The following is a 25,967-nucleotide window of genomic DNA, read 5'->3' as shown; positions in this document are numbered from 1 at the left end:
TTGCCAAAAACGTTTATTAGTTCGATATATGGCATAATTCGATATAGGCCCGGTATAGGTTTTGACACAAAGGCACATAACAAACTAGAAGAAAAGTACTTTATTATTACGGTGGCTTACTTGCGTGCCCTACTGTGGAACAAAATAGTCCCGGATTTTTTTCTGTGTCAACGACTTTCCTGCCTGCGACAGCACGCACGCTTCCACGTTGTCCAACGAGTCAGAGCAGTTGAGGCCGCAACCTTCCACATTCAAGCAATAGCACCGGACCAACGCAAGTACACTTATCACTTCGGAGGATGTAGGCAATGGACTGTCGTCGATTTCCATATTGCTGTCGCTTTGGCTCGTGGTCGGCACGACGTCTGCAATGTAATCCTCATCCTGTAATTGGCCCATGATGGGGACTTCATCGTCCGCACTGATGAACTCGTCGAATGTCGCTCCGTCGATAGCACCCGGGAACTCTTCCAGCTCGTTCCAAACTTCGGCGGAAACACCTGCGGTGTCTTCAGTGCTGTCAGAATTTGGAGTGTCATCACTAGGCATGCGGAAGCCGGCATGCCTAAAGCAGTTCTGGATCGTCTTCTTCTTGACATCTGCCCACGATCTACTCAACATAAAAATAGCTCCGAGCAAGTCGATCTTAAGCTCCCTGCCGACACGAAGGTTCTGCAGCAGCCTCTCCACCAGGCGCTTCCGATAGCCGGCTTTCATTGCGCATATAGCGCCTTGATCCAGTGGTTACAGTACAGACGTAGTGTTTGGGGTGAAAAAACGCAGGTCGATGTTGCTGAAGATCGTACTGCAGTGGTGTGATGAACAATTGTCCACGAGCAGGCACACCTTGCGATTTTCGCCTACCAAATCATCATTCCACGATGATAGCCATCTGCTCTAAAGCTTCCCGGTCATCCACACTTTTGAGTTTGCTCGGTAGATAACTGGAAGCAACAGTGCATTTCGAAAACACCGCGGTGCCGTGCTTTTCCCGATAACCAGAGGTCGAAGCTTTTTCGTTCCGTCTAAATTAGCTGCCAGCAGCACGGACACATGAGCTTTGTTTGCCTTGCCGCCGCTAGTCTTGTCACCACGACACGCAATTGTCTTGTTTGGCAACATTTGCCAAAATAGAGCGGTTTCATCCGCATTGAAGATATCTTGGGCTCTATATCTTGCTGCGATATCTCGCCAGTTTTCCTTGAGCCATTTTTCTACGCTGTCCAGGTCCGCCGCTCTGCTTTCACCTGTAACAGCTTTGCCAACGATGTCGGGCCGTTCTTTGAACCGCTGAAGCCAGCCTGAACCGCCTTGGATATTGCTACGTGCCAGTGCATGGAGCTGAAGAAGAGAAAGCAGATAGACTGGCACGAGCTAATCTGTGTGGCTGGCGCTGCTCGCCTAACCGGCTGTAAATACATCGGTGACTACCCCTCTGAGTCAGTCTCCTTTCCGTAACATATTTGGTGGAGTTGTACGATCCCCGTCGTCGCCACGGACGGGGATCGTACATCGGCTATATTCAGGCTGTCCTTTCACTATGCCGCCAAGCTGACGAAAATATGTCTGAACCTGAAAAAGTTGCGCATATCCTAAAGGGTTTCGCCGACGATGCGTTCAACTTGTTGGTATTCAACAATGTGTCATCTGTTGATGCGATCATTCAAGAATGCCGCTGGTTCCAACAAGCTAAAAGCAGACGCATCTCCCATCAGTTCCAGCGCCTCCCGAACACCACTGCGACGTCCTCGTGTCTTGACATATATCACCCACCAGACACCTGTGACAACTTGACGCCAATCGTCAGGCGGGAGCTTGAAGCGGCTGCTCCAGCTAAGGTGGGACCTACGTCCCCTGACCACTCTCCGCCAATTACGTTGCCTTTCATTCAAGCAGTCGTCTGGCAGGAAATCGCCAACTTGGGAATTCACTCTATCTCACCGCCTCCCCGCACCGACTGCCAGCCCCGATACACGCCTGCACGTCCCTTCTCGACCGGCTCTCCCTCAACGTTCCGTAATCCGTCCGCGTGGCGAACACACGATGACAAGCCGATATGCTTCTCGTGTCACGGAATCGGGCACATTTCTCGCCATTGCAGAAGTCGCTGGGGTTCTCCTGCATAACCGTCCTCTCGTTCCTTCTATGCACGTCCTGCCTATCGCCATGAGACCAGCCGCGACCATTTTGCCCAGGAACCTGCTTCTGAACACCGCTACTCCCGCTCTCCATCCCCCCAACGTCACTAGTCTCGTTCTCCACAGCCCCGCCGACCATCTTCCCCGCCTTCCCACGAGGTTCCCCGACAGAAAACTAAGCGTTGCAGCCCTCGGAGGTGGCGCTGCATCGCTCGGACTGACTGAAAATCCTCTTTTGACGATAACGACAAAACGAAACCTCATAGACGTACAAGTAGACGGCGTACATGTCACTGCTCTTGTCGACACCGGCGCCCAACTTTCCGTGATGACGAGTGATTTTCGCCGCAAGCTCAAGAAGGTTCTCACACCTGCGACCACTAGTTCGTCCGTGCTGCGGATGGTGGAATAGCATCTATTGTTGAAATGTGCTCCGCTCGTGTGAGCATTGCGGATCGACCCACAGTTGTTCTCTTCACCGTCCTTGATCAATGCCCCCACGACGTAATCTTAGGCCTCGACTTCCTGTCCGCGCATACTGCCCTCATAGACTTGCCCGACACTTGCCCGCAACAGAACCCCGCAATAGACACTTGCCCGCAACAGAACCTCTTACACAACGGCCGAGTCGCCTCTGCACAACAGGACACGTGCGCCTCCCTCCACAGACACTGACCTACATAGAGCTCGTCTCAATACCACCAGTTGCCAACGGTGACTATGTTCTGACCCCTATCACCGATGTCCTCATAAGCCGTGGCATTACATTACCGCACACCATTCTGTCCGTCGCAGGAAATTCTACGTGCCTCCCAGTTGTCAACTTTAGCTTGACGGCTCAAGTTCTGCCACAAGGGATCTCTTTGGCGTTGCTCTGCACCTTAGAAGACAATGCGGTAGATGTTTTCGCGATGGCCGCCCCTTCTGACCCCCACGCTCAACATCAATCTGCCACTTGCTCCGACAGCGCTATTACTTCGATGATCGCTTCCAACTTAACGCCGCAGCAGACTGATGAGCTCCACCGGGTTCTGCTGTCCTACATCGACGTTTTTGACATCAGCAGCCGTCCGTTGGGGAAAGCTACCGGTATGAGCCACCGCATAAACACTGGTAATGAGCATCCTATTCATAGGCGTCCATATCGGGTGTCGGCGGCCGAGCGTCACATCATCCAAAGTGAGGTCGACAAAACGCTCGCCAGGGACATCATTGAGCCATACTGCAGTCCTTGGGCTTCTCCTGTAGTGCTAGTCCGCAAGAAAGACGGTGCATGGCGTTTCTGCGTGGATTATCGACACCTAAACAATATTACCAAAAAAGACGTCTACCCTCTGCCACGAATATATGATGCGCTTGATTGCCTGTATGGGTCCCACTATTTTTCCTCCATAGACCTTCGTTCCGGCTACTGGCAGATAGAGGTAGATGAAATGGACCGTGAAAAGACGGCATTCATCACCCCCGATGGCCTATATCAGTTCAAGGTCATGCCCTTCGGCCTTTGTAACGCTCCAGCCACCTTCGAACGAATGATGGATTCCCTGCTCAGAGGATTCAAATGGTCCACCTGTTTGTGCTACTTGGACGACGTCATCGTCTTTTCACCAACATTTGAAACTCACATAGAGCGCCTCTCAGCCATCCTGGGAATCTTCCGTCGCGCTGGCCTGCAGCTCAACTCGTCCAAATGTCACTTTGGACGCCATCAAATCACAGTGCTTGGCCATTTAGTAGACGGCAACGGTGTACAACCAGACCCAGCAAAAATCAGCGCCGTCAAAAACTTTCCTGTACCACGATCTGCGAAGGATGTACGCAGCTTTATCGGACTATGCTCCTACTTCCGACGCTTCGTGAAAAATTTTGCGCACATAGCGAGGCCGCTAACGCAGCTTCTCAAGAAAGAAGTCCCGTTTTCAAGGGGCTCCAAAGAGGCTTCTGCGTTCTCGACTATCGCCGCTCTTCTCACTACCCCTCCGATTCTCGCACACTTCAACCCTGCTGCCCCTACGGAAATCCGTACAGATGCAAGTGGGCATGGCATTGGTGCAGTGCTGGCTCAGAAACAACATGGCCATGATTGCGTTATTGCATATGCCAGCCGCCTCCTATCTGCCCCTGAACGTAACTATTCGATAACAGAGCGTGAGTGCTTGGCTCTTGTGTGGGCGGTGGCGAAATTTCGACCTTATCTATACGGACGCCCATTTTCGGTAGTTACCGACCACCACTCACTCTGCTGGCTCAACTCTCTGAAAGATCCACCAGGCCGCCTTGGTCACTGGGCTTTGCGCCTGCAAGAGCTTTCCTATTCGGTGGTCTACAAATCTGGCCACCTACACCGTGATGCCAATTGCCTCTCCTGGTACCCTGTCGACGATCCTGAGGACACTGACAAGCCCACGGAGAACTCTATCTTGTCAGTGTCCGACTTCCTTAATATTGGGGTAGAACAGAAGCGTGATCCAGAGCTGCTTGACATCATCAGCCGTATGGAATCCTCCACAAATGATGCTTCCGTCCGCTACTTTGTCATTCAAAAGGGTGTGCTATACCGTCGCAATTTCCGACGAAACGGGCCCGACCTTCTCATTGTTGTGCCTAAGCATTTGCGCCGCTGTGTTCTCACCGAACTTCACGACGCTCCCACGGCTGGACACCGTGGCGTATCCCGCACGTACGAGCGTGTCCGGCACCGTTTCTTCTGGCCAGGCCTTGCTCGTTCGGTACGTTGATACGTTGCCACATGTGACCTGTGCCAACGTCGTAAAACACAGTCGCTGCTACCCGCTGGCCATCTTCAACCAATTGACATACCCGTGGAACCATTTTACCGTGTTGGGTTAGACCTGCTTGGTTCTTTTCCCACATCAACATTGGGAAACAAATGGATAGCCGTTATTACAGACTACGCTACACGCTATGCTATTACGCGAGCTCTACCGACCAGCTGTGCAACCGACGTCGCTGACTTCTTGTTACGGGACGTTATATTGATTCACGGTGCTCCGAGACAGCTTCTCACAGACCGTGGCCGTACATTTCTATCCCAAGTCATCGCTGACATTCTGCGTTCTTGTTCCACGCAACACACACTGACAACCGCTTACCACCCTCAAACAAACGGCCTCACGGAGCGATATAACCGCACTTTAACAAATATGCTCGCTATGTACCTACGTGTCGCCTGACCACCGAGACTGGGACCTTGCCTTACCCTACGCAACTTTCGCGTATAATTCATCCCGTCACGACACAGCGGGCTTTTCGCCGTTCTACTTATTGTACGGAAGAGAGCCGACTTTACCACTGGACACAGTCATCTCATCTCACACCTCGTCCACCAGCGAGTATGCCCGCGACGCGATTGCGCGAGCCGATCATGCCCGTCAGCTCGCTCGCGCTCGGCTGATGGCGTCGCAAACCAACCAATGTTGTCGGTACAATGCGGAAGATAGAGATGTACATTTCGCTCCCGGTACCCTCGTTTTACTCTGGTCCCCTCATCGTCGGCTGGGCCTATCCGAAAAACTTCTGTCTCATTACATGGGACCCTACCATATATTGCGTCAAGTAACACCTATCACCTACGAGATCAGCCCCATCTGTCCATCATCATCTACTATGCGGTCCAGTGATATTGTACTGTCTCGCGGATCAAGCCCTACAAGAATGCGTCAGATAACGACCTTTAAAGCACCCGGACGGTGCCTCCGCCGCCGGGGGTATGCTACGTGCCAGTGCATGGAGCTGAAGAAGAGAAAGCAGATAGACTGGCACGAGCTAATCTGTGTGGCTGGCGCTGCTCGCCTAACCGGCTGTAAATACATCGGTGACTACCCCTCTGAGTCAGTCTCCTTCCCGTAACAATATCATTCCTGCCAAACAGAAAAGCAAAGTCCTTGGCTTTCTGCTCGATTGTAGGGCCGGACACCGGGACGTTTCGCGACCGATCGTCCATAAACCACTTGTAAACAGCCGCTTCAACATCTTTGTACACAGCAGCGCGCACACGTCGGGCGCCACGGGCACCTGGCCTTTTGTCCGACTTGGCCCTGATGTCTGCCTTGTTCTTCAGGATAGTACTCAAGGTGCTCCTTGGAATTTTGTACGCGGCGGCGACGTCGGACTTCTTTTCACCGTGCTCAACCTGATTGATGATTTCGAGTTTCGCGGCGAACGGCAAATTTTGCCTCTTTGCGCAAGCTATGATGACAGCGCGCCAATACAGTTCACAGAGCACCAACAGGCAACACCACAGACCACGCTGAATCGGCAGCAGTAGGCACACAAGCATAAAGAAAAAAAAAATGACGCTCGCTTCTACTGCCTCCGCGCCTCGGAGAAAGCACGGCGGCCTCTGATTGGCTGTAAGCGCTGCGAGCGGGCCAGGATCATTTCTTGGAGGGGGGTGTTCGCACGCGCACAAGCCAGTCTAACCAACTTTTTCTAGGGTGGCGCCGGCAGTTTTCCCCGCCACCGCACGGGAAAGCCAACTTGCTGGGGCACTTTTGAGGCACATGGAGTTTGATATATCAGTTGTCGTTGCTATTTTCCTTCGATCAAACAGTAGCTTTTGCTATATATTCTCAATGTAAACTTACCGTGTTTAGGAATTGTTCGATATACGGGATAGTCTGATATAAACGGGTTCGATATAGTCGGGCTTGACTGTAATATTTTGGATGGATTCCAAGGTTTGAACTAGCATGTTAGTGCTAAGATTTCATACAGCTCATTGGCTTGTCTCTCCCTTTGGCCAAGTGCTCCTTTTCATCATGCAAGAAGCAAGAGCAATGAGCACACGTATCTGCGAGCAAACAGGTATTGTGCTGCCCCCTATCAACTATGTACAAAAGCAAATGCTTTCGAACATCCCAAGTGATGTTCTCAGTGAAAACTGCGCGGAAGGAAAATAGGAGAAAAACGGCAGGGAGGTTAAACAGTCTATAGGCAGCGAGTTTGCTACCCTGCGCATGGGAGGGCGATGGGAGAGACGGAAGATAGAGGAGAGAGGGAAGAAAAGTAAACACAGCACATTAAGCAGCACACGCGCACTGTCATAGCCCAGTCTTGTCTTTCGTGGCGTGTGACATTGATGTTACAGCCGCTTGTTCAAGTCCGTGTCGCGTAGGCATTTCAACAGTGCATTTGTCGCCTTCTGTTGCAATGTCTTCCCTCAGACACTTGAAAAAATAGTGTCCACAGACATTTGGCTGTTGTCGATGCGCGCAAGACAGACACCAGTGACTGTCTTTAGATGTCATACAACGGACAGTTGCACAGGACGTGGTTTAGTGTCTCTTCGCAACGACAGGCATCGCAGAGAGTGTTGTCAGCCATTACTACGATAAATGAGTGAGGTAGTAAAGACAGAACAGAAAGTGGGACTAGCGATTAAGTTTTGACCGCTGGGGTCCATTAAAGTGGATATTTACAGATTCCTTCGGTCAACCACGTTTAATCTCAGTGAGAATGCAGCCGCAATGACCCCGCTACGAGGCATGCATTTGCACGTAGCAGTGCCCATTGTGATAGCAGTGAAGTGACCGCAACTGTGACTGCAGAATGGTCACTCACCCAACTCATAACACTTTTCTAAAAAAAAAATGAAGTGTCTCATTTTAAAGTATTACCTATTTCTTACGAAGGCTTTGCTATCGTTCAGTTGTAAGAGAGGGCGTCGCCAGCAGCTTAGACAACTCCACATACAGTGTTGCAGGTCTTCACTATGTTTGTATTTTCATGTGAATTTTGTGTTTCGCAAAAGAGTCTTGTTACAGAGAGCCCAGTTTGTCCACTACTAAACGAAGCACGCACAGTCGCAGAGTTTTTTCATTCAGGCTTGCACATCCACCAAAGAAGCGCCTGATGTTTACGGACAGGTGACCCTCTTCCAGGGATCGCCCCTGTCATCCACACGGTAGCATGACAGTCTACGGGAATTTCAAGTAGTACTACATGACTGCTCGCAGCGTGTTTAGGTGCATGGCACTAGCTACAGAGCAACTGGCAAGATAATACAGTGGCGTGCTTCCAACTTCTAACCCTTTAAGGAGTATACTGTGTCATGAATGCACTTCGCCAATATTTAAGCCAGTGAAGCAGTCGCACTGTCTAAAGCCATCCCATCCCACGAAAATCCAGTTTCGCACCAAGTAAAAGGGATGTGGCTTGCAAGAGAATTTGCAAAATACAGTCAACGTCCCATTTCTCGGACGCCCGAAATTACAGACATGCCCAATTTGCCGGACTCATCTGTGGCACTGTCAAGTTGCTCCATAGACTCAATGTATCAAAGTGTCCAAAATTCTGGACGTTTATAGCTCCTGCCATCCAATTTTCCAAACATTTTATTGCTAACCGCAGACTCGAAGTCACTATCGACGCCACCACTTTGGTTGTTTTCAGACACATGAACTCATCGCGCCGTAGCTACCGTACCCTCGAAACCGAAACTGCCACGATCCAGGGCACACGAGTCTGGCCGTAGCTTAGGCCGCACGGTGCTGTGCAGCTTGTGCTCAGACAGTGGCACAAGCTGTGCTGTTGACCTTTGGTCTGCCGTCAGCATGCTTGCAGACTCGTGGAAGGCTGTTACGCAACAGACTCTCAGGAATCGTTTTCGCTACACGAGCTTCATACTGGAAGCTGAGACAGCCGTCACACCCAGATTGGACATGGTGTGCAACAAAGTTCTTCCCGCGAACATTGCTTTCGACAATCTGCACGTTGTCGTTGTTTCGATTCCAGCCAGGATAACCATTGAGGGCTCCATAGACACTGACAAAGACATCGAGCTGTGCGCGGAATTGCCCGATGATGAAATTATTCGTCACATTACCGAAGATTCTGATGACTGCGACACCGAGATAAAAAAGGCGGCACCTACACAGCCAAAGAGTTCGGAGCTGACGAGCACTGACACTGTCAATCGTGTAAAGCGACAGCATGACGTTAACTGAAATTGAGGCAGATATCATCGCGGGCAAGTGGAACATCGTGCAAACAAAAAATAAGCGACTTTTCTTTTTCTGCCAAAGTGTTTACAAATGTGGTAGCACTGGCCACATTGGGTTTTTATATTTTGGCTCTTTTCAGAGCCACCTAAATGATGTATTTCTTGAACACAGTACGTCACTGTCGAGACCCCCTCCGTCAGCGAAAAATACCCCTTAAAGAGTGCTTTTTCGCCTGCATTTGTTTTTCCGAACTGCCCGATCTTCCGGACGTTTTCAAAGTCCCTTGAGGGTACGAGAAGTCGGACATCGACCTACTTAACGGCCGAGTCTTACCTGCGAAACTTCTTTGCGGACTTTTTGACGCTTGCTGCAGAGGACGATGACGGTGTCGCTACGCCCCTCTGGTGATGGTGGTGCTGGGAAGCCATGGAGGAGGCAGGCAGGCTCCCCTTGTGTGACCTGGCACCTGCATGTCACATCGAACACCGAATGTCCACCTGGTTGCAGTAGTTTTTTACATTGATCCATTGAAAGGTTAATTCTTTGCGGCCCAAAACCTTTTGCCCCCTTCTGTCTACTTTGGTCGAAAACTTAGAGACTCAAAAACTCGAGCAAAAGAAGTTTGCCAGCTATCTTATAGATGGCACATGATGTAATGGGAGTACGTGAGCATCATTCTACTGCAGAATGACTTGTTCAGAACTGTTTGGCCAAGCACCCCAGCAGCCATATTGTGTTACTGGGCAAGGGGTGACAACTGATCGCAATGGGTTAAGCTTCCACAGTTTTCATTACGACTTCTACACAAAAGAGACCCAAGCGCAGCAAGCACTTCTACATGATGAGCTACAGCATAAGCTGTCGGCGCACATCTACAACAGGAGATTTTCCTAATCCACAGGTGCGCTTCTCTGCTATGCACTTTGTCTTACCAATGGCAGGTAGCCTCTTCCTAAATACAGTAGACTCTTAAGAAACGGAAATCTGTTAAACGGAACTACTGCTTAAACAAAACTATGGCCTCTGCAACACTTGGTTTCGGGCTTGTGTTCTGCACCTACGCTTACCTCTCAGTAAACGGAACTCTTGTTAAATGAAACATATTTTCCCTGTCCCATCAGGTTCCGTTCACTCAGAGTCTGCTGTACAATGTATTCGAACACAATTTCCTTGCGCCATGACGTGTAAAATGTTCCCTAGGCTGTCTCGATATAAACACGGATAATAGCAAGCCCCAGCATGTGCAACTAAGACCTCATTTCCACTTGAAGCACCACCGGTGCTGCCATTAGTAGGGTGAATATGCATCTCAGAAAAGCGCACTTGCTGATTAGGAAAATCTTCTATAGCTTACCATAAATACGGCAAGTTTTACCAGACAGACTAAAACCATATAATATTCTCCGAGACTGCATCAATTCTGTCATACAAAAAATAAAAGCCGTAGATACAATCAAAGCCACAGCCGCCACATTTCAATAGCAGTAATATGCGGCTAAGCCTACGTATTTAAGTCTATGAGCCCATTATAGGGGTCCTTAAGGGGGGACGTGGCAAGTAAAACTAATTTTTTTATTAATGTACTGTTTGTGATGAAATTTGGTGTGTGTATGTGGATGATTGTGAGGATTCCAAATATGAAAACCGTTTTCAAATACCTCTTGTACTTTTCGAGTTACAAGCATAATTATACTAATTAATGCTCTTCACACTTAAAGAGATAATTATTGCTAAATGAAATTATTTTTTCATATTATTATGTTCCCAAAGCATCAACTTGTGCAAAGAAGCTATTAGTTGATTTTTCTAGTTCTTGTAACCATAAATAAAATTTCCAAAACATGGATGTTGTTTTGCGCACACATCGCAGTAATTATAAAATGTGTTCTAAAAATTTTAAATGATGAGTAAGAAGAGAGATAAAGCTTTATTGCACTGCTAAAGGCCTCCTGAGCCTAGTGCAAAAAACGGAACGACTCTATCAGTCTTTGTTAAAAAATGACAGATGTTCTAGCGAAGGCACATAGGCGAAAATCAAGAGTTGAGAAAACTGACTTTGAAAGTTCACTCTTGTTTGGAAGTTCACAACATGCCTAAAACACTCCGAATCCTCCTGGGCAGTAATCCTGAGATGCTGTGGCCTTGGCCTCTGTAGAGCGCAACCCAGTTTTGCGCTTCTTTGTCGTGGAACAATGCGCCCTTTGAGCCCTCTTCACCCTTTTGGCATCCTTTTCGGCTGCTCGCCGCAAAGAGCAGTCTCCTGGATTGAAGCCCAGTTGAGCAGTGATCTCTTGCAGCGCACTCTTGCAGCCACCATTGAAACGGCAGACTGCATCTGCAACTGCACTTTCCACACTTCGAAGGGAGGCGAACTGGCTCTTGGACTGGAGTGACCAAATGAGGCTGTTCATACTCTCCACAGCGTTCTGGGTTTTTCCCTGCGCACACCTTTCAAGGAGCTCTTTGTTCGAGAGGCGCTTGTAGATTGGCAGCAGTGCCACTCGCACGTGAGGGGGCAGTTTATGTTTGTGAGGCGGCAGCGGCTCTCCCTTGGCCAATGCCTGATTGTGCGGGCACCAGGAGCCAGTCCCACTTGGGCACAGGTCGTGGTGTGGATCCTGGTCTGTGGATGTTACATGGTAATAAGTGGCCATGATGGCCCTCTCCATGCCAGGAACATCGTTGGGGTGGCTCTTAATGGCCCAGCCATAATAATTCGTCAACTTCTTTATAAGGCCCTGCGTCAGCCGGCCTTTGCCACCCATGCTCAGTCCTCGGCCTTTGGATTTGTGCTCATCAAGAAGGTTGCGCAAGGAAGTGCCCATTCTTTTTTTCACATGGTTCACACACTCCTGTTTCTTAATCAACATGTAGCCATACACCTTGTCTTGCGTGAGGGCAAGGTACGTACGGCTGTCACCGTCGCAGAGCACATTGATGTATCGAAGCTTGTACTTGGTAAACGATCTTTCAAACATGATCCTCGCTGCTTCTACTTCCATTTGGCCTGCATTAGCATCGGTGTTCTTTTGGCACTGTGGCTTGTGTTTCTCAAGCCACTCCTCATAGTTGTCGTCACCAGGCTTGGGGCCAACAGCACAGCCTTGGCAGTAGTTGGACAGGACACAGTGGTCCAAGACCAAGCCTGTGTACAGCTCGATTACACAGCCCACGCCAATATGACTTCTGTGCCCCCTCGTCATCCACGTGCCGTCGTAAATGACGTCAATGTTGCCTGGCACTCCTCCTAGGTCCTTGTAAATGTCATGCACCTTCTGTGCACTTTCTGCTTCAATGCGGGTGGCAGCTGATGTGGTGGCAGGGTGGCTGTACTTCCTTTGCAGTCTCTGGTAGGACTTGTGGTGCAGTGCTCGATGCGAAATGTCCATCGCAGAAAAAATGTCATTTATGGCAGATTGTTTTCTGCCAACTGACTGCACAGCCCTCAAAGCACGCACGTTTACCTCAAAGGGGTTCGTTTTTTGTTGCCCGGAGCACCTCGGGGACGACCACGCACTGTTCACTATGCCACAATTGTCACAAAAAAGTTCCATCCTCGCCGCGAGTCCAAGGCAGTGCGTAGTCTCGAGGCGTATCGACCCTTCGTCGCACTTTACTGACGAAAGCAGACCGTTCAGCATCTTCTTATTTACAATGAAGAATGTGGAGTCCTTACCGCCGTCATTTTCGTCGCAGCCTTCGTTCAGAAGCTCGAGCTTCCGCTTTGAAGCGGACTTCGATGCTACGGCATCCAAAACATCCCGCCTTGTCTGCGCCCGCTGCGCGATTTCTTCACTGCTCGGAATCTGGGCCGAAACTCGCGATAGAATGTTCGACGCGCGCACGCCCGGAGTTGCAACGGCTGCCGACGCGGTGCCACCGCAATCGGGTTCGCGAGAGCGTCCATCACGGTCGACGGCATCCGGCGGTCTGACATACGACGATGTGGCACCTTCCACACTCTCGGCCTCACAACAATCAGCGAAGGGTCTGAGTAGAGGCTCCGTGACGCTTGAAGAGCATGCTCCGTCCGGAACTGCGACTGGGACGGCAGCCGCAGTCGTCTGCCCTTTGTTCCAAGCTTTCCGACGCTTGCCGTACTTGTGGACGCTCCGGAACTTTTTTTGCGACAACATAGCACCGCAGTATGAGCAAGCACTCAGAAGAGACCACCGATGTAAACAAAGCTTGGTAAAAAAAGCACGCGAACTATCACAAAAACAGCCAACTGGCAAAAAACGAAGCGCACGCCGGATGATTCTCGACTCGGCGGCCGCAGATGCGCTCGCGCTTCCAAGGTTGCCAAGGTGCGCGGCGCAGCTTTGACCAGTAAGAGGTCGCGCCTGCTACCACGTGACCCGCGCAGCCAATTGCCGTTCTTCGTTTTCGTTTTTTTACTTGCTCCTCGCGCTTTTATTTTCACTCGGCGAAATACGAGACCGCGACCATCGGGAAGCCGGCTTTCTCCTCTTTCCAAAGCTACCAAAATGGCGGCCCACGGTCAACAACTTGGCGCGTTTGTGCGGCGTGAACAACAGCGTTTCAGGGGCTTTTTTTTCGCACTTTTCGGCGACTAGCCTCGGCAAAAACACTATTTGCGGGATTTGTAGCGCACGTTTCGCTGTAATATTTTAGAACAAGGAAGTTGAAGGTCTGAAGATTACGAAAAAAAATAAATCGGAAAATCGCATATTTTGACCAAAATCGGCACTTTACTTGCCGCGCCCCTCCTTAACCATCCTTCAGGCTTGGTGAAAATACACATTTTACAGGTAACGAGCGCTGCTGCAAAGAACCAGGCCAAAGTGAGTAAGCTTCAAGCTGGAATTTTCCTCACGAATGTTCAACATACCATAACATTTATTCTAATGGCTTTAGAACATCTACTTGCATTGTGCACAGTTCTGATTCCAGAATATTGTAGCATGCTGATTTACCTAGTAGCACTGAGTTTAGCCCCAAAATGCCCATATTTTGTATTTTAAAAAGTACACATTATACTAGAAAATTATTGCATATTTAAAAACTGCAAACTGAAATACATCAACTCAGGAAGTTTCATCAAGATCAATCATGAAGTAATTTTTTTTAACCCCGCCCATAACCACACGTGCGCTATCTGCTAAAGTGAAACCTCGTTAAACCGTACCCGCGTAAACAGTAGTTTCGTTTTAAAAGTAGTGAAGTCAAATCCCCGACTCGGCGGCCATTGAACATAATGCATTTTGTATCCGCATAAGCCATACCAGCTTATCGTGTATGTATCGTTAATAAGTAGTTTTTCCAATTTTCGTTGCGCACTCGCCGCGGCATGTCGTCCTCCACTGGGCGTCCCAACAGAACAGCAAGCCCCAGAGATCGAAACATGCCTCGCTTGTTTGTGTTTATGATGATGGCCGCTGTGTTGGTGAGCGCCATCTCTTGGATTTTTCTGCAACAAGAAGCACTCGGCTGGCTAGGATTCTGGTGTTGTCCACGCGATGGCGCTTTGCACAAACACGCAAACACGGTGTGCGCTTGCTTTGCTTTCTTTGTTCCTTTGGCGCCGTGCATAGGTGTTCTCTGGTTGATCCGTGCCGTACAAATCTCGCGTCATTTTTCACGTCTTGTGTATGTATGCTTGTGCTGATTCGTACTTGCGTCATGCCGAAGCTGGGACAAAAGCATCGAGTGCTGAAAATAGAGGAGAAATTGGGCATAATTCGTGCTATCGAAAGTGGCACGAAAAAATCGGCGCAGGCACGGGAAAAGGACCTGCCTTTAACCACGGTGTGTGGAATTTGGAATTCCAGAGAGAAGTTGCTTGGCAGTGCTGCTGCAACTGCGAAAAGATGCCGGCTACGCGGTTCGACGTTTTCGAATGTAGAGGAGGCGCTGGTGAAGTGGCTAAAAGCTGCACGGTCAAAAAATCTGCCTATCAGCGGACCCCTGCTTGTGAAGAAGGCCCTGGTTTTTGCCTCGCAGCTCAACCATGACAACTTCGTGTGCAGCAATGGCTGGCTGGCCAGATTTAAGGCAAAGCATGGCATTACCACAGGGACTGTTTTGGGAGAAGGTGCTGCTGCTGACGTGGATGGCGAGGAGCAGTGGAAAAATGGTCAGCTGAAGAACATCTTGGAAGACTACGCACCTGATGCCATCTATAATATGAATGAATTGGCGCTATTCTTTAAGCTGCTACCAGACAAAACGCTCGCGTTCAAAGGCGAGACGTGCACCGGCGACAAGCATGCAAAAGACAGAATATCAGTGGCGTTTTGCGTAAGCATGACTGAAACCGACAAAACTCCGCTCCTCGTGATTGGAAAGTCAGCGAAGCCTAGATGTTTCAAAGGCGCCCGGTTGCCATCAGGGGTTATCTATCGCAGCAACACCAAAGCATGGATGACAGCGAAACTCTTTGAGGAGTACGTGCGCCTCATTGATCGTCGTTTTGCGGCTAAGGACAGAAGAGTTGTTATTATTTTAGACAACGCTTCGGCACGCGTCACCCTGGACAACCTGACGGCTGTGAAGTTGGCGTTTCTGCCACCAAACACAACAGCGATTGCCCAGCCCTTGGACCAAAGCATCATTCGAGCTGTAAAACAGCTCTACAAGAAGCAGCAGATTTCTTCTCGCCATTGAATGTGGCAAATTATTCTCCATCAACCTAATTGGCACGATTCACCTGCTCGAATACTCGTGGCGGCAGGTTGAAGCAACAACAGTTCAAAATTGCTTCAAGCGTGCTGGCTTCAGTGTGTGTGCGGGCGACGCAGATGACGCCAGTGACACTATCGACCAGACTTCGGACATCTTAGACGAAGCTTGCAAAACTCTGCTAGCTGAAGTGCTGGAGCGGCAGGGCGTTACGAAACGCATTTCCTTCCCCGACTTCAGAGATGCAGACAGTGATGTGCAGACATCTCTGGACATGTCCGATGAAGCCGTTGTTGCCTCTGTTGTCGAAGTGTCGCCAAATGATAGTGATGAGGACGACATGGAAAGCGACAACACGGGTGATCCAGGTCCGACAGTAGCCGAAGCTGCGCATTGCGTCAGCGTCATGCGGGTATTTGCCGAGAAGAGGGGGCTGGCGGAAAAGCTGGCTCACAGCATAAGTGAGTTTGAGGCCGTTGTCGTTGCTGCTAGGCTGCCACGTCATCAAATGAAGATTACAGACTTTGTCATGCGAAGTTGATAAATTACTGCACGTTTTTTGTTCTTTCATCGCACTCCCTGAAAGTTTCTTTTTTTGACAGGTAAGTGAGCGACCTGACGCTATTTCGATTAAGCAGTATTACCGTTTAGTACATACTTTTTCTGAGCTCCGGCCAACCACCGTTTAACGAGGTTTCACTGTAGTGGTACACGTAGACAACCATGAGTGAATTGTCTCCAGTGACCCCAACAGCAGCTTGTGTGATCTAGATTTCGTGCAGGACAAAGAGTTTGCAAACTTAGTGAAACTGCGTTGACACATCGGGATAATGTTTACTTTATTTTATTTATTCAGTACTGGCAGCCAGGGCAGGAGTGGTACAGTGCAGATTTTGAACACAAAGTTTACACGCGACCAACAACACGGTGTTTTGCCGGGAGCGACATTCCAGGGCAGCTTAAAATTACAATGGTGGTGCGGTGAGTCTGCTGGGCCCACGGACCTAAAACCCTTTCCACCCGACTACCCGGAGGGACATTTGCAGCCTGTGCTTCCGCCTCCTCCTTTGGGTGGCGCACCGAACAATGGGCCTCGCATCTGGACTTGTGCCAAGAGCACGCTTTCTACATTCCTGGGCCAGCGACGGCGCCTTGGTGCATTGTGTTCGGGGCCTGCAAGGAGCTAGCCGAGCTAGTGGTGCCGTATTGCTCTTCCCTGTGGCACCGGGTGTGCGTGTCCTTGCACTTTTTCTAGAAACTGGTTTGGCGCACGAGTCTGCAGAGGGTCGGAGTGGGAGAGGACAATCCTTTTGGAGGGACCTGAACTGACTTGTCTTCTTTCACAGTGAATCCTGCAAAAGGCAGTGTATAAAAACGCGAGCGCAGAGACGCTCGAGTGTGCTTCATCTGTTCCATGCTGTTCTACACCGGCTCCTCGACTCGTCTTCTCCCGGCACTCGAATGGCTCCAGCTGGGACCACGCTACCCAAGGTCCCCACAGTCACGGACATGGCGGCATGTCCCGACACCTCCTTCCTAACAACGGTCCGCGGTACACAGGGAAGCAATAATGCAGTAAGCTTTCAGATTATCACGACACACACACAAGCGTGCGCAATCAGTAGCATGGCCCGCGATTCGCAAAGCAGTAGTATCGTATTTACTCGCATAATAGGCGCACTTTTTTTTCAGAAAATCCGGCTCGAAGTTAGTGGTGCGCCAATTACACGGGGTAAAATTTTCGAAAATTTTTTCAACTCGGTTCTCGTGCTTTAAATCTGCACACTTGTCAAGTAAAAGGCGACTTTATCGTTTACCAATTAATTCAGCATAAAACAAACATACCTATGTACCTTTTAATGAACAAGCGAGAGCCGTAAACTGCACACACACACGTAAAATTTATTCACACAAAAGTCGTAGCTGTTCCTCCTTTTCCCTATTCGGAGTCCGAGTCGGAGATCACACATTCATCCTCGCCGAGCGGGGATTCGTTTTCGGTGTCCGAATCATCCGCACCCCACAACATGTCATCCTCACTCGCATCCAGTGCGTTCGAGATAACCGTCTTCTTGAAGCTTTTCCTGACGACTTCAAGTGCACTGCCTTCAGTTTAAACCCAGCCGTGTAGCTCGCGTACTTCCCCATGGTGGAACCAAAGTTCAATACACGACCACAACATACGCACACCGCTTGCAAAATGGCGTTTCTTTCTTTTTCTCTGATGGTGGTGATGGCGATCGAGCCCCCGGCGTTGTACACGTGACCTCCAAAAAGCGCGGCTATTTGGGGGGTATCAGTAATTGATGGAACAGCCGTTTTTTTTTCCCGCTCATGGACGCTTTTTTTTTTTCGAGTTTTATTTCGACAAACACGTTGGTTAGGTCGTTGCACTTCGAATTTTTTTTATTTGCTCGTCGATTCGCCTTCTTTTTTTCTTCAGGGTACGGGGACCGCGTTTCAACTGTACCGCTGGGGGGTAGAATCGTTTCTGATCACGGCCAAGTTCGGGGGTGCGCCTATTATGCGCGGAATTTAAAAAAATCGAATTTTCCGCGACCAAACTAGGGGTGCGCCTATTATGCGAGTGCGCCGATCATGCGAGTAAATACGGTAATTCTCGTAACAAGTAGCTACGTGAATATACAATAAAACCGGCAATGCTAGTCTAATGCAAAAAACACACAAAGTGCCCTATGTGCATTGACCAGGAAGCGTGAAAAAAAAAGCAGAGTGCGTTAGTGGCATGGTAGCAAGATAACGCGTGAAATACGTTAGTTCAATAGAACTGGGGAACAAGACCACAATGAACAAGAAGTTCATTGCGGTGGAGCAGGCTTGCTCATGCTCAGCGACGAAAACAAAATAAAATATTTTATGGGTGTTGCCTGAGTCAGGTGGGTAGAGAGCATTAACACTGCATATCAAGGAAACGAAAAATACCGTATTTACTCGCAAAATCCTCGCACTTTTTTTGCCAGAAAACTGATGCAAAGCTGGGGGGTGCGAGAATTATGCGGGGAAAACTTTCCATGAAAACGCAGAGAGCGAAAAAGAAAACGAAGTGGCCGCAAATCGGGATTCTCACGCCAGCAACTTACAGCAAGCTTTAAGAAGTACTAATTAGAGCTTACCTCAACAATAAAAGCAGAGGTTCAACACAAGGCAAGATTTATTTGAGACACAAAAAGTGAAAGCAAATAGTCGAGAATTAGAATACCATACGCGAAGCTTGTAGGCATTGCGGCCATAGCGGTAGCGGTCGGCGCTCAACAGGAGCCCTCAAAAAGTTAGCGTAGGACGTTAGTATTGGGCTGATGGTTATTTAACAGAATCGTCTGCAGTTTCCTTCTGAAGAAATAAAGTTTACCATCAATCCCAGTTTTAGGCACACAGCAGGCCCAACGCGTCTTGGTGGCTTTCAGCTGCCGTCAACAGTAGCGAACACAAAACTCGTAGGCTCCAAAGGGCCAACCGGCGGCCCTGTTGCCGTTGTTTAGCGCATGGTCTATCACTTGCAACTTGAAGCAGCCATGTGGCTTCAGTATCGCCCCATAACGTGCGAAGATTACCAACACAACATACAAAACACGCCGCAACGCGCACTGGTCACTTCAGCTTGGCTTGGATTGGATTGAATCTCCGTGCAATAGTATGCTTGATGCTTAAGGGGTGGCGCCAGATAGAGCGCGCTATCATCATCAGTGGCTGGAACGAGCAGACGGCATTATTGCGGGAGTTTTCGGGGGTGCGATAAATACTCGAGGAAAAAAAAAATCGTATTTTTCGTGGGCGATGTGGGGGGTGCGAGAATTATGCGAGTGCGAGGATTATGCGAGTAAATACGGCATTCCCTTTTTAGTGTCTTAAAACCATGTCAGTAAACATTTAGGTGTTGCTTGTGCCTTCCTGATTACAGACTTAACAATAATGGTATATGGCGTTTTACATCCAGAAACCACAATATAATTATGAGAGACGCCGTAGCAAAGGGCTCCGGAAATTTTGACCGCCTAGTGTTCTTTGGCGCACATTGACATTGCACAGAACACGTGCCTCTACCATATCGCCTCCACTGAAATGAGACCCCTGCTGCTGGGATTGAACTCGTGGCTTTCGGGTCGGCAGCCATGCCGCCTAGCCATTTATCCATCGAGATGGATGGCCATCGCAGACTTAGAGGCGCCAAACAAGAAGTGCAGAAGGTGCAACGCACTTGGGTTTGGTGACTGTGGCCCGCCAGGCCCCCCGTTGACCGCGCCACCCGAACTGCTGCTCGAAGTGCTGCTGCTTGAGCCCCCACCGCCAGCCACGGCGGAGCCTCCCTGCGGCGGCAGCAGAGAGGACACAGGCCCGTTCTCCTCGCTACCACTCTGCTGGTTTTGCGACTCGGACTCGCTGTTGGTGCGCTCTGGAAATGAGCAACATGAGGATTATTACCTAATTAAAATTGAGCTCTACAGATGCAGCGGTCATCCCAAAAGCAATCTTCCAAGGCAAGTAAGAATGAGAGTGGGGCTGGGGTTTTTAGAGGCCACAAACTTACAATGACATTATGATTGGCTAGAGAATGCGTGAAGTTGCTACCAAGGATAGATACCTTAAAGAGGTCCTGCAACACTTCGCCAAGTGATCATCCAATTGCTTCAATAAAGGACTCTCTGCTGCCTTATAAATTGACTGTCACAAAAATTTTCTTAGAATCAATTAAAGGGACTGTCTACCACTCGGAAAAGATTTTCTAATTGTGGCGCAAATGAAAAGATCGTTCATCAGATCGGGGGCAACGAGCATGCTTTCAGGCCAGAAACAAAGAATTATCATTTTTACTTCATGCTAAAAGTCGATAAGAAGTGACCACTAGCGTCACCCAACAGCGAATGTGGTCAATCTTGACAATCTATTGGTAGGATAAAAAATCCTCGCAGGTAAACTTATTTTGCTTAAAAACAAACACATTCAGCTTGAAATTGTATTTTATGCACTTAGGCAGCTTTAGATTGCGCCAGAGACCAATTTTTGGTTTGTTTTTTTTTCTCATGTGCTCAAATTGGCGCTCGGTGGCGCTGCCAGCAGTGTGTTCGCTCGCCTGCATGCCTGCCAGCAAACAGCGGAGAAACACGACCATGGCGTCTGCCGCCGCTCATGAGAACAACGAAAAAGTATGTGTGCCTAAAACGACCACTAAGATACTTGTTTTATTAATATCCAAACTTGATGAAACCTGCAAAAACAAGATGCGGTTTCAGTTTTCGACTTTCACAGGCATCGATCAGTGTTGTGGGCATTCATCCCACTGATGGAAAGAGACATAACGGGGATACAAAAATTCTGTTTTCAAAATTTCTATGCACTTTCCAAGAAACCGCTGCAAGGTTATACACTTCACATGGTAGACTTTATTGCAAAACAAAACAGGAAAGCAATGAAGGTTGGCAGAGAGTACCTTTAAGTAAATGTGGAATCGCCACATCTGTCGCACCCTTTAAGGGGCAATGCAGGTCGAAAAATGCAAGTATTTTTCAAAAATATTGATTTTTCATTTTTGCCTATTTTGATAAGATAAGTACCTCTACTGTTATGTAAAAAAAAATACAGGTCGAGACTTAACTAGAAATGCTTTAAAATTGCATCTAAAGAGCACAAGGTGCCTGTTAAAAGGTCCAACGTCTGCAGTCTTTGAGCACCTTGCCGCCGATAAGCACCGCTGCTCGCCATTGTTGATCGCATTAGCCGAAGATTCGAGCCTCACTCTTCAAGCAACAACAGTTTCCCTCGTTGATGCGGTGCAATAAATAATAAAAATAAGCATGTTTCTGCACGTTTTTCGAGCGCCGCAACTGGCTTATCACGTGGTACGGATCGGGGACCGCCATTGGCCGCTCTGCCCTTGTATGTGCTGTGAAGCCTATTTGCGGGGTCCATGTCTTGTCGAGCAGCGTAGCTGAACAATGCTTTTCTCATGTAATTATCTCCATTATGAATGAAAAACGCATCGCTCGCAAGTGAAAGCCATAGTGCAGCGCGCTCTGTAGGAATAGGCGACGAGCAGCTGGTTCGATTTGGGGCAGCTCTTGGCTTGCAAAAACCAATGCATCAAAAGTCATTCACACCCGTCAGCCGGAAAGTTTGTGATGTGGCAATAAATGACGTCAGCATCAATCTTGCGAGATCGAAAGAGCTTGCAGTGAGAGAACTTAGCAGGGAGGACATTGCCATTATGTACGACGGTATGTGGCACAAACATGACCGCAAAATGGCATGACACTGGACTTAGTTTAGATTTCGCAGTCCTGTCGAACTTCTTCTTAGCTTGCAGTTGGCACAAGGCTCTGCCAGATGGAGCCGAAGTTTGGCAAGCGTTTTATGGCCCTGTCTGTGAGCGAAATGTCTGCGAGGAGTCGGCTCGAAAAAGCCGAGAGGGACAAACTCACGGGGCTGGCGTATTTTAGTCGCAGTGGCCACTACAAGAAGTATTGTTCTTTTTGGTGTAAAAATTTCTTCAGATTTAATGACATCTTCCATAAATAAAAACTAAATTTTAACCCTAATACTCGTTTTTCTCAAAACACAGGTTTTGCCACTGTTTTCAATATGCCCCTCCTTTTTTGGGCACTTCTAGTGCTCAGATCTGGATGCAATTTTGCCGAAATTTTTTCCAAAGTATGGCGAATGCAATTATCTAGTGTAAAATTTCAATATTTCAATGTATAATAAAAAATTCTATATAAACCTTTACTAAGATAGGTGAAATATGAACTTTTTACGTCTATTAGTTTACATGCCAATTACATATGTTGTATGTGCTTCCTAATTAGTTATTTGCATTCTACACATCATTTCAAACATTGCGAACTATGAATGCTAAAAAATTACAGAAGTTTAGGGATGAAAAGAAGGGGGCGAAATGGTTAAGGTTTTCACTTTGTCATTTCGCAGAGCTAAAAGTAAGCAACTTGCAAGAAAACTAATTATATATTTGAAATCAGCATAAAAAGTTCCATAAACAGCTCAAGTTTCATTGCTCTTGGGCGAATATTAAAAAAAAAAAAGTGTCTACGAGTAGCATCTCCCCTTAAATACTTTCTGTCTTATTTCGTACCAACATGTGATTCGATAGCTACGTGCAGGGCAAGAAATTATGTGCTGGGCAAGGACGAGGGCGTGAGACACTACATCTGTGTTTGAGTGTGTGTCGTAATCTTGAGCACACTGTTTTCTATTTTTCATCAAACGCGTGGTTTACTCTCAATGTGATCGCATGTCATGGCATACCATGGGAGCTGCACCAACTATGCGGCTCGCTAAGCACAAATCAGCCCACGGCCATGAACCCAGTGCTCACAACACGGTCATTTCGGTTCATGGCAGCATTTGTCTAAAGAAGAGTGAGCAATTTATAGCTGGCTTTTAGAATTACTCATACATTCTAGGCCGCATGCTGCGCTGTACCGTTTAGCTCACGTGTTCTTTGGAACGTTAAAGGGATTGTCTACCACTCTGAAAAACTTTTTCGTTTGTACCGCAATTGAGAAGATCAGTCATCACATTGGCGACAACGGGCATGCTTTTGTCCCATAAAAAAGGAATTATAAATTTAACTTGATGTTGAAAGTCGACAAAAAATTACCGCTAGCATCACCCAACAGTGATGTGGTCACTCTACGGGTAAGACAACAAATCCTAGCAGGTTGACTCTTTTGCTTAAAAACAAACACATATAAGTTGAAATTGTACCTTACGCACTTGAGGCAGTTTTAGGTTGCCCCAGACACTAATTTTTGCTCCCTTTTTCTCTCACAAGTTAAAAAAGGCACCCGGTGGTGGTGCCGTCATTGTGTTTACTAGCCTGCATGCCTGCCTGCAGACGGAGAAACAACGCGAGCACGCCATCCGGCTTCGCTAAAAAAAGTGTGTGCGTGACGACCACTAAGGTAAAAACATTGACAAACAGAACTTGATAAAGCCTGCAAGGACCGCACGCAGCTTCAGCGTTTCACGCAGCTTCAGCTTTTGACCTTTATCGGCAGCGAACTTGCCATCACCCCCCACCAATTACTGTTGTGGGCGTTCATCCCACCGATGAAAGGACACCGAACATAGATAGAAAAATTCTGTTATACAAATTTCTACACACTTTCTTGAGGAACCGCTGCAAGGTTAGGCACTTCAGATGGTACGCTTTTTATTGCGACACAACCAGAAAAGAAGTAAAGGACTAAAGGACAATAGACAGTCCCTTTAATATTTGATCGGCAGCGTTTTGTGACCAAGCTGGATAAATGTTGCAAGGTCCCTTTATAGGTGTTTATGCGAGGCAATACGGATTGACCATTAACTGTTATTTTTCGCATTTCGGGAAGAGAGTTTTTGCCAGTTTGGCGGGTACCTAAATGAAATGCTTTTTCCAAAAAATACATCTGGTAGAGTAACAAAAATATTTATGTGTGGATAAAAATGTGAAAAGAGCGACATTTTTGGTTGCCAGCTGGTAAACAGTGCCATAAACAGAGCAAGAATATTCCAAGCAAAGCAAATTCAAAAATTACATTTTGAAGACCCAGCAACAGTATAAAAAATAATAAATGTTGTACAAAACATTTCTATTCACATAGACAAAGAAAATCAGAACCTAGGTGCTGCTTCATTGCTCATTCCATGCGGTGAAGCACTGCTTGCTTTTTCGCGAAACAGAAGTGAACTGGTACAATTTTCTTGGTAATTTTTTTTTTTTTTCGATAATAGCCTGCAGGTGTTCCCAAATATATGGATGTCTATGTAGTGAATAAGCCTCTACAAATCAGATGCCTATTGAACTTCGCTATTTCATCCAGCGTCATCTCCCTCCGCATAGGTTGGCGTTCCAATATATGTATCCAAGCATACTTCTTTGCATTTTTGTGGATCGCATTGAAAAAAATCCTATCACACGCATTTATGAAACGTTTCGCACTGCTCTATAGTCGGGACCAAGATGTGCTCTGGTGGTCTTCTTGATGCGAGGAGAAGCTCTGCAACCTGCACTAGCAAACCGCACCGCAGCAATGTGTGCACCTCGCACATGACCAGAGTAGCTATAATATTGTGCACAAAGGTCAGCAGCTATGCACTTCCAACATGCTGCAGAGCGAACAAGTTGAGGCCCCAAACAAAACAAACCAATGAGCGGCTGCGAATGTCTCAAGTTGACGCAAAACACCATCACCATAATACTTGAAGCTGACGTACTGTCATCCTCGGACTCTTAAGTTTGTGCTCACTCAATTCAGGTGTGATTGCAAGACACCTTCAAGCGGTGCGTGCTTTTGCAGCGCAGGTGTGCACCCAAGTGCACTGCATGCGCCAACGCCATAGGAGCAACTAGTGACATTAGATGCAGCCCCGTGTCTGATATAACGATAAAAGTGAAACCAAAGCTCCTGGAAACAGGCTGAGAAGGCCACCTCCACACTTTAAACATGCAGACAACCTTCAGAAATTTTTTTTTTGTTGAATATATTTTCCTGACTCCTACTAAAATGGCTGTCTGTTTTATAGCTGGCATAAATTTCTGTCAATCATTACTGCTCGACACTGCCAGATTGCGAAGATGACACCTTAATTTAATATTTGACTTGTAGAGGTTTTTTTTTATTACAGAAATTTGATGTTACTGTGACATAACCACAAGGGGCACGCACTTCTGTCAAGTTTGCCAGCTAAGTGCAATTTCCCAGCAACACAGGCACATTGGTTCCTGCGAAAGTCTGTCAAAAATCACTATATTGCCAAAATGGGCAATATTAAATTAATTTTCAAAGTTGAGTGGCTAGACTAACTATTTGAAACAAATTCAACACGGCAAAATCGTCGATCTGGTGACCGATTTGAATAGGCGTGGAAGCGAAATAATCAAGTATTACTCGAGGATGCCACCTTATGCTGTATCTATGAAACTTGATATACCATTGCTATTTTTGATGTCCATGGTGCAGACATATTACCAACTAAAATCAGCAAATACAGACACCTGCTTGACCATGTGGTGTATGAGCAGATTGTTGTTCGCCTAACAGAACGACGCTATGCATCAACATTTGTGTATGGTTCAACCAACTCTTTCATGGCCATGCCAACGAAGACAGATCACTGGTGGAAGATGACTTCCATTGCCTATTCCTACATCTCAGCTATTCCTACACTCAGATCCAAACTCTGACAGAGACAATGTTTGCATGTCAGA

At 47.8% G+C, this 25,967-nt stretch overlaps 1 protein-coding gene across 2 annotated transcripts in view; it reads right to left on the bottom strand.

Moving 5' to 3' along the window:
* The window catches only part of Eaf6 (chromatin modification-related protein EAF6/MEAF6), a 65,068-nt gene that overhangs the window by 27,861 nt on the left and 11,240 nt on the right, over positions 1 to 25,967 (bottom strand). For both annotated transcript variants that reach the window (XM_037425047.2, XM_037425048.2), the window contains exons 5-6: positions 19,962 to 20,156; positions 9,437 to 9,569 (exon numbers count right to left, since the gene is read on the bottom strand). In XM_037425047.2, the coding sequence (XP_037280944.1) occupies positions 9,437 to 9,569; positions 19,962 to 20,156 (328 nt within the window). The remainder of the gene's footprint in view (positions 1 to 9,436; positions 9,570 to 19,961; positions 20,157 to 25,967) is intronic.

This window comes from Rhipicephalus microplus, chromosome 5, assembly GCF_043290135.1.
Source record: "Rhipicephalus microplus isolate Deutch F79 chromosome 5, USDA_Rmic, whole genome shotgun sequence".
Lineage (NCBI taxonomy): Eukaryota > Metazoa > Arthropoda > Arachnida > Ixodida > Ixodidae > Rhipicephalus > Rhipicephalus microplus.
This window is presented reverse-complemented; position numbering and strand designations above follow the sequence as displayed.